At 40.5% G+C, this 11960-nt stretch overlaps 1 protein-coding gene across 1 annotated transcript; it reads left to right on the top strand.

The window, feature by feature from the left end:
* The first annotated feature begins 2564 nt into the window (after positions 1–2564).
* On the top strand, positions 2565–7545 carry ptp4a2b (protein tyrosine phosphatase 4A2b). Its single transcript, XM_080863975.1, has 6 exons — positions 2565–2706; positions 3134–3242; positions 3324–3416; positions 3512–3642; positions 5141–5215; positions 6251–7545. The coding sequence occupies exons 1-6, from the start codon at positions 2702–2704 to the stop codon at positions 6351–6353; spliced, it is 516 nt and encodes a 171-aa protein (XP_080720101.1). The 5' UTR covers positions 2565–2701; the 3' UTR covers positions 6354–7545.
* The last annotated feature ends 4415 nt before the right edge of the window (positions 7546–11960 follow it).

The following is an 11960-nucleotide window of genomic DNA, read 5'->3' as shown; positions in this document are numbered from 1 at the left end:
TCCTTTTAGCATAAGCTGTCATTGTGGTGTCCTTGGTGTGTATTTGTGTGCGTGTCTGGTTCTTTTGTTCTTTGATGGAGTTTTTTTTAATTTCTTTTATTTATTTTTTTTTATTTTATTTTTTTTCCAGTCTCTTAGTCTGCTCTCCTCCTTTTCAGTCAGGTTTCACAGGTGAAAAGCACATGCTAGCTGCCCCGTCTCTCCACTTATCTGTCCTTTTCATTTCTGGAGGATTAGGAGCTGATGGGGGGGGGAAAAAAACAAAACAAAAAAAAACCCTTAGAAGCCTGCCCGACTTTTGTCCAGGCGTCAGTTGTCAGATTGTAGCCATGCCACACTCTTTTCTGTCGGGCTCAGTGGTGGTAATTAAAGGCATCACAGATGATCTTGGCCATCACACACCAACACACAGGCGCAAACAAAGTCAAGGCTGCTTTGAGTGCCATTGCAGCTGTTCCATGGGTTGACACACTTCTTGTGTAGTGGCGGTGTGGTTGATAGTACATATCAGGCTGGTTGACTTGAGACAGGCTAAAGATGGAAAAAGCTGTCACTCAATTTATTTAATATTTGAATGTATTATATAAAGCAGCTGAGAGTACAGAGTCTTGTTTCATTCAAAATAAGTTTTTATAAAAGGGGAGCATGGGATTGAAATGCTGGGGCTGTTTGAAGCTTTGCCCACCCGTTAATCCGCACCTTGTGACTGCTGCCTGTGACATGGTGCTAAAGTCCGAGCCTTTTTTTTTCTTTTTTTTTCTTTAGCGCACGCACGCACGCGCAGACACACACACTCTGGTGTGTGGTAGGTGTAGAGATAGTCAGCTCTTGCCGTTTTTGTTTTGTTTTTAAATGCTACCTCCCCACCTCTCTCCCATATTGCTCTGAGAAGGTTCCAGCCAGTTTGTGGCGGCTGGATTTAGACTGTCAAGGACTTGGCACAGTTCAGCTGCTCCGTGGCCAGTTACAGGCCAGACATTACCTGTTCTGAAAGACACTGTTATGAAGTGTCTGCACTCCATGCTGTGAATATTATTAGTTTTCCATGTTGGTGACGGGTGGTGAATTGACAGTGATGTAATCCAAAGGTGCGTTCATTTCACTACAGGATTAACTGGCTGGAAGGTAGAAACAGTCATGATGGGGATTTTTGAGTGTCTATACACTGTCGTTGTGCTTTAGTTCTTTTAAAGCTACCTTTAGCTGCTTTGTTATTCACAGGGGGTCGTCCCAGCAAGTAGCTCCACATGTTTGAGTTTTTAGCACCAGGTGACCTTCCTGATGCAGCCCCAGGGGATTTGTCCACCCCTGGAATCAAAAATAGGATCTTTTGCTTCTGTGAATGTGTAAACCTCTACAGCATGGAACAACCTTTATGTTGCAAATTCCAGAAGCTGATATTTGAGAAGTGAAAACACTGACAACAACTACAAGCAGACCGCAGATCATGTTTCAGTTAATCAAGACTGAAATGTATGCCTTTAATTACTAGGGAAGTGAGCTTGTTGGCTAGACACTTCAGTAATGGTGGTGGTGTTGTTGGTTAGATTCAGAAATACTTGTTGGATTAACTAATGGTTTGTATGTATGAGTCTGGGCTGCTGGGTAGTCACCTGCCACCTGTGACTCTGCTATTGGGATTTGTAAATGAGTAATGTGGAAGAACAGACTCATAAACTAGTACACTGGCGTGTTATTTTGATCTAAATTGTTGTATGTAGTTTAATCTGGCATAGCCTAACTTCAGCAGAAGTGTGTGGCAGCTAACCTGCAAGGAAAGAGGCATGCTGATGCTAGCACAGTTCACTTAACCACACTTGGTGAACTAATCTGACATTGTGCGTGTGAACAGTGTTGTGCAAGGCTGCAAAGTGCCACACATTTCAGCAGCTTTTAAAATGCTGTTGGAGGCACTGAAGAATGTGATCAGCAGTTTTGGTGGTTTCCGTAAAACATTCAACAATGTTTGAAGATGTTTAACTTTGACCTTTTTAGTTTGTTGTTAATTAAAATCACTTGTTTAATGTAGTCATATATCCCTAGTTATTATAGAAAGCCTTTTTGATGGGGAGGAAAAATAATCTTGTATAAACTGAAATTCCAGATTTATATCTGCTTTATTAAAGGCTCCTTTAATCTGTACTGTTGTCCACCCAGTGCTCAAAAGTCAACATGTGGTATATTTAATCTCCAGACTAATAGTCAAATATAATCATGATATGCAAAATGTATTGTGGTTATTACCATTAATCAGCTGCAGATGTGCAAATTTAACAAGTATCATATTCTGTAACGACCTGAATCGGTGGCCTCCTGCTTGTGCAGACACTGGTTATCTGTTTGAAATAAATGGGTGCTGTTTGTGTGCGATCTCGTTACATTTAAGTCTCCCTTTCTGTGTTCTCTTCACAGGGTTTCTGTGTTGACTTGAGCCGTACCTATATGGCGTGTGTGAGCGGAGAGTTCTGCCAGGCACAGCACCTCACCTCTGTGGAGAAGTGAATCGGCCGCCCCCCGAGGGACTACGCTACCCAGAAACCCCCCTGACTGCCAGCGCACTAGGAACTGCTGACTTTTCCCAAAGGCCCTCTGGGATATTGCGTAGCCCTTGGCCTGATTGCTCTGCCCTGTCCCAACCGATACGAAAAACCTTTGCTTTCTACTTTCTTCTTGAACAGCCAATCACAAACAGCTCTCCTGAATGGGGTAAACTGATTGGATGACTCCTGGATAGTCTCCTCATCTTCTTCTGTGTTATTATTTTTTGTTATTAACTTTTTTTGGTTTTGTATTTTTTGTATTTTTATTTTATTTTTTTAAATCCCAAAGTACTGTGGACTAGTTTGTTTGTTTGTTTTTTCCTTTTCTTTTGTGTTATCATTCTGTGTACATCATCCCATAGTGAATACCTGTTGTCCTCCTGAGCGACCCCCCCCTCCACGTGTTGTCATTTTTATTTATTCTACCCTACATGAAAACATACGTTTCCTAGCAAATTTTTTTTTTTTGAGGGTTTTCTTTTCTTTCTTTCTTTCTTTTTTTTTTTTTTTTTTTTTTTTTTTTTGCTGACTTCTGAGCCAAAAGTCGCTTTTGTTTTGTAAGAGTTTTGTATTGTAATTGTTTTTTTTTAAAGCCGTCTCGCCAACATGAACCGCCCCGCTGCAGTTGAGATTGTCTACGAGCGCATGAGGTTCCTCATCACCCACAACCCCACCAACGCCACACTTAACAAGTTCACCGAGGTATGCTTACGTTTGTGTTATTGCTGATTATCAGATTCCCAGGGCTCTGTCTCAAATGCACCCTTTCACGTTTTCTGCCAGGAACTGAAAAAATTTGAGGTGAACACTCTGGTTAGAGTTTGTGATGCCACCTATGATAAGGCTCCAGTAGAGAAAGAGGGGATACAGGTCTTGGTAAGTGTTGACATACATTTTCGCGGCAGTCTCTTACTGGATGTTTGTGCTGTTCAACTAAGTTATTTGATGACGATTGATGTTTTCTGCTTTAGGACTGGCCTTTTGATGATGGTGCCCCTCCTCCCACCCAGATCGTGGATAACTGGCTCAAGTTGCTCAACACCAAATTTCGAGAGCAACCCGGCTGCTGCATTGCCGTACACTGTGTGGCAGGCCTCGGACGGTATGTATGGTGTACAGTTGGCCTCCTTTTCACCAAAACTCTTTTTTTCTTACGTGCCCAAATAACAGTCCTGCGTGCAATAAATGAGAAATGTAGTGGTATGTTTTAAGTTAGAGGGTTAGAAGGTGGTTATTTGGGTCCATATCAAAGTGGCTGCAGAGATATATTTGGGTCCATATCAAAGTGGCTGCAGAGATAACTGAGACATCGGTTCTCAAAGTTAGACGTGCCATTTCCAAGGCAGCAACACAGCCTGTCCCTTGTGTAACGCAGCCCATTTGACCCAGTATCTCATCCTTTTGTTTTTTCCCGCCCTGTTAGTAATCTGGTTAGTGTGACCAGGGACCATTTTATTGCTGCGGTATTAACAGTAGCTCCAGAGAGATGTGGTCAGAGAAAGCATTCACTTGTTGTTTCTTCACTATTGATCACACAGCATTGGCTGGTCTTGCCTTTCACCCCCACCTCCAGAATTGAATCCTCAATACTCATTAGTGATTCATTTAGTAACTCAAATGATTGTCTCCTTTTTCTCCTCCTGTTAGAGATCATTTAAGCAGCTGATTGTCTTTTTACTGAGCACTATCATTAGCTACAACAGCCGGACATTGGTTCTGGGGGGGGGAAGCGCTAGCTTTCGAATACATTCTATCTAGTTATGATCTTCCGGAGATGAAAATATGCACACTTCTTAGTCAGAAACCAGTGTGACAGTGAATTACAAACAAGTTATGCTGAATAACAACACAAAGTGTGAAAACAAATAAGGCATAAGCACATGACATGGGGGGTGTTTGTGTGAAAATGTCTTTCCTGACCACAAGTGCAGAGTTAGCCAATCTGCTCTCAATGGCTTCTAGCGTTTTGCATTGCTGTGGCATTCCAGAGACTTTCTAATTCCCAATATTGGTTAGACTGGCATTTTCTGACTGCGTCTCCTCTCCTTCTTTCCTGTACTTTGTTTACTGCAGTCATATGAGATTTCTGCCTTGCAGTGTGATCTGCTTTAAACAGGCTAACACTTAAGCCTTCAGTGTAGGAGGCAGCAGTTATGTGCCGCCTTTTAACAGAGTCCACACAACATTCTCACATTCTGTCTGTCTTGAATTGTATGTGAGAAAAAAGCCACTAAAACAACTGCTGTCAGCACTGAGCTCTAACCTGCCGAGTGGTCTGGAAAGTGTTTATGTTTGTCTTTTCTCACCCCATCTCCTGTTGTGAGAAAGGAGAAGCCTTTTACTGTAACTCATCAGTTAGTTTTGTGTTTGAGGCTCAGGGTGTGAGCACAGTGCCCCAGCAGGGCAACAGTGAACTTGTGCACCCCTGTTGAGTTCCCAGGCCTCTTTTTCAGGTTTAAACGCCCCTTTCTCATTCCTTCACCGCCGTATTACTGTGGAACCATGTGACTCTTGGCATTTAATCTTCTCTTCTCCTTCTTTCTTCCTTGGATGCTCTGTCTGCTTGAACTGGTGGTCCACTGGATTTCTTCACCTCACAGAGCTCCAGTCTTGGTGGCCTTAGCCCTCATTGAGTGTGGGATGAAGTATGAGGATGCTGTGCAGTTCATAAGACAGTAAGTATACTCTTTGCTTTTGTACTAGAACCATAAAAGGAGGCCAAGTCTTATCAAAGATTATTGCCTTTTTAAGAGACTTGCAGTGTAAATCAGACACAAGGTGTGCTGATACTGAAAACTCAGACCTCCATAAAACATAAGAAATGATTAAATGCATTTAAGTTGGAGGGATTTAGAGTCATGGAACTTTTTTTTTTCTGCTAGGTGATATCAAAGGTCCTTTTGGGAGGAAGGTGCTTTCAGAACTTTTTTGTTTTTCCTTCCCTGGTTGGAAAGCTAATGCACTGTATTAGTGAGTTGGTTGACAGCATAGCAACATTTGGGCTATCAACAAAAAGTTGAAGGATGCTGTGAACAGAGCTATGGACTCATGATAATCAGAGTTAAAAGGGACCTATTTTTATGCTGTTTTAATTTAGATAACCTGGCAAGTGAGGTGGACTGAAATGCCTGATTAATATGTGCCTTTCACCCACATTACCAGCATGTGCTGCTCTGTGCCCAAAGATGGCATCCAGTAACTATAACAATTCACTTGGTGGTTTTTCCTGTAATCCTGCTTAATCTTAATTACTTTTTTGTGTTTGGATGGCCCAAGCAGTTGAAAGGAAATGTTAGCATGTTTTGTTTTATCTTTTTTTTTTTTTTTTTTTTTTTTTTTTTTTTTTTTTTTTTTTTTGAAGAGCTATTTGACATTAGCTGTGTAAATGACAGTCCTTCTTTAATGTATGCTGTTTACATAGGTGTGTTGTTTGCTTTAAATATGCCAGTTGCAGTGTGCTGCACCAAAACATCATGTGATCCCATCTAGACCAATGACAGTACACTTGAGTCACTGAGAAATTCCCATTTTAAGCCCTTACGCCAAAGTAGAAGATGTAGTTCTAGGAATTCAGAAGTACTAGTTCTAACTCGCTTGAAAATGCTTGTCAATCTTTTATAACTCCTGTAATCACCGTCATGTTTTAATGTGCTGCATTCTTTGTAGTCACGTTATTTAAAGAGCCTCTCCTTCTTTTCTTGTTTTCACAGGAAGAGACGTGGAGCCTTCAACTCCAAACAGCTTCTTTACCTCGAGAAATACAGACCCAAAATGCGTCTGCGGTGCAAGGATAGCATCTGCTGCGTTCAGTAGGCTGCCTGTCAGTGCGTCTTTCTTGTGCACATCTAGTGGGGAATCTTCCGATAACGGGAGAGATTTAAAAAGAAAAAACAAAACAAAACACGGAGAGTGCTATCAGTAATTATTGTGATGATTTGTTAACACTGAGTCATGGTTAATTGAGAAGGAAGCGAGTGATCAAATGAATGAGTCCAGATCTGGGGATCCACCAGCCGAACCAATGAATGGAAGGTTAAAGCACACAGATAGGCCCGCCACCCGGTTTATACTGTTCAACCACGGGCCAGAATTTTTCAACTTGAGTCCATCCTGTCTCGTATGGGGTTTTTATTTGACTTTTTTTTTTTTTTTTTTTTTTTTTGTTCCAGTTTTAATCATGGGATAACAGTTTCCATTTTTTGTGAATGTTTATTTTTACACAAATGTGGTGATGAAATTATATATTCTCATTTTGATTTCCACTATTGATATTTTATAATTGGGCCAGAACGACATACTTTTTTTTCTTTTTTTTTTCTTTTTTAAAACACACATTGTGACTGTGTCTTTTTTGCACAAAACTCAAAGGTTCACCTGAAAAATGCAGTAATGTTTTTTTTCTTCTTACCCTTCACTTGCTTTAATGTCACTTTCAGTTTAAGGGGTCACTGAGTTTGAATATGTCTGTAATATTTATTCACAAGATATGTGTGGCAGTTAAGAGTTTGGCAGGGGCAAGGACACTTTGTCATCCAATAGTTTTAGTTTTATCTGTTTGAGAGCCATGTCTTTTTTCTTCTTCTCTCTCTCTTTTTTTTTTTTTTTTCTTTTTCTTTAAATCTTGTTGGAGTGCAATAATCAGTCCACCTCAGATATGTCCGCCAAACCCTGCTGAGTGTCCTACGCACACATACACACGAACTTCAGATTATCATCCAGGCCGTTTTAAAAAAATAAAAAAACAAAACAAAAAAAAAATACAACAAAAAACAAATGTAACTACAACAGGTACTTGTAATTTCATTCTCTCTCCCTTCTGGGGCTACAATAGGACTTTTTACAGGTATGCGTATTTAAACTCTTACACAGAGCCTAAGATTCAATCTGAAAGTCAAGCTGGAGAAGAATGAAAGTGGTCAGTTTTTTTAATCATTGTACCCATTTTGAAAACATCCCCAATTCATATTGGTTCTTTAAAGATAAATAAATTCAAATAAAAAGCAAACTTGTCTCCTTCCCACCCCCCCGAGGTTGTCACAGTCTGAGTGGGCACGGGCGTGATGTGTAGTGAAATGGGTGTTTCGTATGGTGCTTGTGGCAGATAAGAAGTCCCTGCCTAAATGCCGCTGTCCTAAAAGTTCACTTCAACCAGAGGAGCTTGTAAGAGATCCATCTAAAAGGAAACCATGGGAATGCATGGTTTCCTTTGTTTGGAGCAGTGAAGCCTAATTTCATTTCCTGGGCCACATGCAACGTACTTTGAGCTTAAATGGGAAGTCAGTGTAAAGACGTTTCACCTACACAATCCCTGAGATATCTTTATATAATATGCATTTAAAAAGAAATCTTAATTTCTTTATTAGTAAATTACTTTGTTCTTTAGAAGTAGGAAAAGCTGGAAAATGTATGAGGGGAAAAGGTTTTTCAAAACAATTCAGTGGCTGAATTAGAGACTTAGCAGGACCAGTTCTGGCCCCCAGGCCTTGTGTTTGACGGCTTAGAATAAAGTTCAGGGGGAGGGGTTGTACATCCTGTTGGATTGTGCGGTTGTCTTGTTGGGTTTGCAAGGCTGCAGTGTTTCTGGTCTTCCTGTGTATCTGGCTGATATCAGGGGAAGGGTCCAGCTGCAGTCCCGACAAACCCCCGATCCCTCTTTACCCATACTTGATTCCTTACCCATGCTTTTTGAAATACCTGCTTCATTATGCTAAAGTATGACACACTTGGATATCACAGGATATCTAAACCAAAACTTCCTACTTCCTGTGCCAGTCATTGTTAAAAGTTCTGGTATGAAGATGGTGTGCATTTAAAATCAACACATAACAGTCAATGGGTTTGAAATGTAATGTCAGACAGTGCCATCCAGGATGAGTCAGTACTTCCAGAGGCATATATGAGACGCATCACATTCCAAGGATCCTGAATTGAAATCCATGGAACAATTCTGTAACAGTAGAGGTGGTGGAAGTTCTCCCAGGGCTGCGGAAAGCTTTTTAAAAGCTTTTTTTCTTTGTCTTTTCTCTGATTGGTGATTCTGTACATGTATTTTTATGTTTTCACTTAAAATGACAAGTGCCCAAAGGTGTTACAAACATAGGTGCTGAGGTGAGACTTGCTTTTAGAATGGCTTTGATACACACTTTGCCTACCCACACATTCTCCATATTTTTTCACATGTGGGTATTGGTTTAGTCATGTGGTAAAAAATTACATTTTATTTGGAAAATTCAGATGTTTAAAGCAAAATGTCATCTTTGTCCCCCCCCCCCCCCCTTTGTTTTTGTGTTTTGTTTTTTAAACTGAACAACAACGCCGGCTCTCACCTTGCACTTAGTGATCAACGCAATCAGTGCTTCCGAGACAGTATGTTCTCATTAGACATGTCTGTCAAAGGAACTCCCCCATGTCCTTTCCTCATCTGAGAGTGAGTCAGCACCACGTGGAAAGCACAGGACACCGAGGTACCAAGCGATGACTCACAATCTCAAGTGGTAATCACGACTCCTGCCAATACCTCAAACAATTGAAAGTGCCCCCTCTGCTGCTGAAACGGTGTCATGGCGTGAGCAGTGAAGTCGTTCCACTCACGCTGAGAGCGATGACAGTTCATTGGTAGTTGCAATGCGTCTCTTCCTCCTTTTTACTTTTGCAACAACACAAATTGGAGATTAAACAGACTTGTGCCTGTCTGCACTCTACATGGGCATGTTGCCAAAAATCCTTTACTATTACCTAAAAACGGCGAGTGCTGGAAGTTTCCATTCCTTAGAAGAAAGAGCACTAAACACAATGAAAACACCTCAGTACACATAAAACTGTATTACTGGAAAACTAAGCAAAAGACAAAAGTAAAAACGATTATTCTGGAGAAAAATGTTCCCCATCAGTGTTAAATGGATTCATAGAACTATTACACGCTGAAGCTTGAGCTCATTTTGAATCCTTAATATCATACTTACTGTCCATCATCATATTCGCTAAGTCACATGTTTGTAGTGGTTATCCATAAGCTCAAAAACACACACCTACATCTTGATTAAAAATAATAATAAAAATATATAATAATAAGCACACATCTCTCTCTCTAGAGGAGATGGCGTGTGGAAAAAAAATATATAAAACAAAAATCAGCTGAATTTAAAAGGCTTGAGCAATGTGTGACATGGTTAACTGTCAACAGCTATCTTCAGGGAGGTTTAAAAATATGAATGAAAAATGAATATCTAGTGTTGGCAAAGCAGCTGAATTCAGACATTCTAATCTGTGCTAATACAAAAAAGTTGCTGAGCCTGCACCTGCTCAACTTGCCTGTTTTATTAGACCAGACATGGTCAGAGCTGCTTCCCCCTCTCCATCATCCTGAAAGCGTTCCTTGTTACTGTATTAAAGAAGTTATTAACAACTTTTTCACACGCCATCTCCTCTACATCGCACGTTACCCAAGATAGTTACCAAGAGGAAACTCATCTGTCACCATGATAAGTCACTGAAGCTGGTTTACTTGCTAATGTTATATAATCATTTCCTGTATAATGTGTTTTTCCTCACCACATACATAATAGTTCTCTCTGCAAACATGATTCTGTTTATATTTAAACACTTATTAAGAGTACTCTGTGAGGAAATTGGAATAATGAAGTGATCTGACATTGATGTTCTGCTGACACTGACATCAATGGAGTATGTCAGTTATTGCGACTGCCTACAGCAAGATAATTAGACTGTATTGCCAGTTCCTTGTTCCGTGCATAGCTTGCTTTGAATAATATGGACGTCATTTACTTCCAAATCTATGATAAGAGCACAGGAAAATGTCGTGCAAGAGGCTGATTGTTACAAGGAAAAAGGTTGCAACCACTTGATAAATGACTCAGAATGTCGTCATTGCTGGGTACAAAGGCACAATCCTGTTGCCCTGTGCTTCTTCCTCAACACCAGAAACACTCATGTAGTTTTGTCTGAGTCTGACATCATCACACCATCATCACAATTTGGGGCCACTTGTCTTAAAATACCCTAAAGGTTAGTTTCACAGGCTGATCAGAAACTGGAGCGGACCAGTGAGAATGTGCAATAAAGCTCCAAATGCTTTGTGCTCAAACAGCCGCAAAGACAATCTGAGGACAGTTGGCATGGGCCACCCAGAGGCCTGATATCAACATTCTGATTATCAGAAAGCCAAAGATCCACCAATGAAGAAGATGATGATACTTCGAGCGACACCCACTTGCCTTGTTCTTTGAAATCTGGGTAAGTTTAGATCAGATGTTATTTTCTCAAAGTGCACTCTGTATGAGGGTAATTGATACAAAACGCCAGCCTCACTTCACTGCTCAAAAACACCTCACCCTTTCACACTCTTTTGACACGAAGTACCGAATGACGTCGCAGTGTTTGTTGCTATGGATAACACGGAGTGCTGAAAGCTTTAAAAAGCATCAAGCTGACAGGTGGCCACGTAGAGATACCAAACCCCACAGTGCCTCTGGATCTGAGGCAAAGATCGAGCTGCTGTGAGGCAAACAAATGAGTTAAGTTTTTATGTAAATCTGATTACGATTGATTGATTAAACTATTTAGTTTGGGTAAATGTGAGACTTAAAATTAAAATCACTCTTGATTTTCACACGCATTTGAAAATGGCTCAGGAGCAAAAAGAAAGGCTAAAACAAAACGGGTGTTATAGTAATTAATCAGCAGCGATTGCATTTCATTTAGCTGCTTGGTTTTATGTAATTTGTTGATTGTTACCTTCAACTACTTTGTAACAGCATGACTTTGATGAACCCTGCAGGATGTTGGAAAACACCTATGCCAACCCCTCATTTTATTATTTCTCCAACTTGGAATATTTTTTCCCTTTTTAAAAAAAAAAAAAAAACGCCAGCAGGTATGTACGTTTCTCTGCTTGTTGTATGATTCAGGGGAAATGTGAACTGGTTACGCTAAAGCAGTAGACCAGAATTTGAAAATAGAAAGCCCCTGCCCCCCTCTTTGTTCTACTGCGTCCCTTTTCCACCAAAGGAGATCGGGCATGTTACATGTGCCTATGAGATCCTTGAAACACTGAGGGGAGGGATTAAAACCCCAGTCTCACAGCCTAACCCATTCCATCACCCTGTTTTAGTCCGTGTATGGATTATTTTTCTTCTTGTGCTTTTTATACTACCTCATACCTGATCGGGTTAAAAACAAAAACAAAAAAACTGCTATTGACCAAAGTCCTCCATGACAGCCTGGCCTGTCCAAAGCCTGAAAATAGAACCAGAAGAGGTGAATTCTCTCTTTGAACTACAATACTGTACTACTACTTCCTGCTATAGCTTTTGCAGGGCTGTCATAGATCGCCAATCTATTGTAGGACTAACACAGAAAGACAATCATTCGCACTCACATTAGAATTGGCAGTTGACCCCA

The sequence above is a fragment of the Rhamphochromis sp. 'chilingali' genome (genome assembly GCF_963969265.1).
Source record: "Rhamphochromis sp. 'chilingali' genome assembly, chromosome: 17".
NCBI classification, from domain to species: domain Eukaryota; kingdom Metazoa; phylum Chordata; class Actinopteri; order Cichliformes; family Cichlidae; genus Rhamphochromis; species Rhamphochromis sp. 'chilingali'.
The sequence above is the reverse complement of the archived record's forward strand: the minus strand, read 5'-3'. Positions and strand labels throughout refer to the sequence as shown.

Coding starts and splice junctions, on each gene's coding strand:
- ptp4a2b (XM_080863975.1), top strand. Junction 3,643..5,140: donor TGTGTGGCAGGCCTCGGACG/GTATGTATGGTG, acceptor TTCACCTCACAG/AGCTCCAGTCTTGGTGGCCT. Junction 5,216..6,250: donor GCTGTGCAGTTCATAAGACA/GTAAGTATACTC, acceptor TTGTTTTCACAG/GAAGAGACGTGGAGCCTTCA.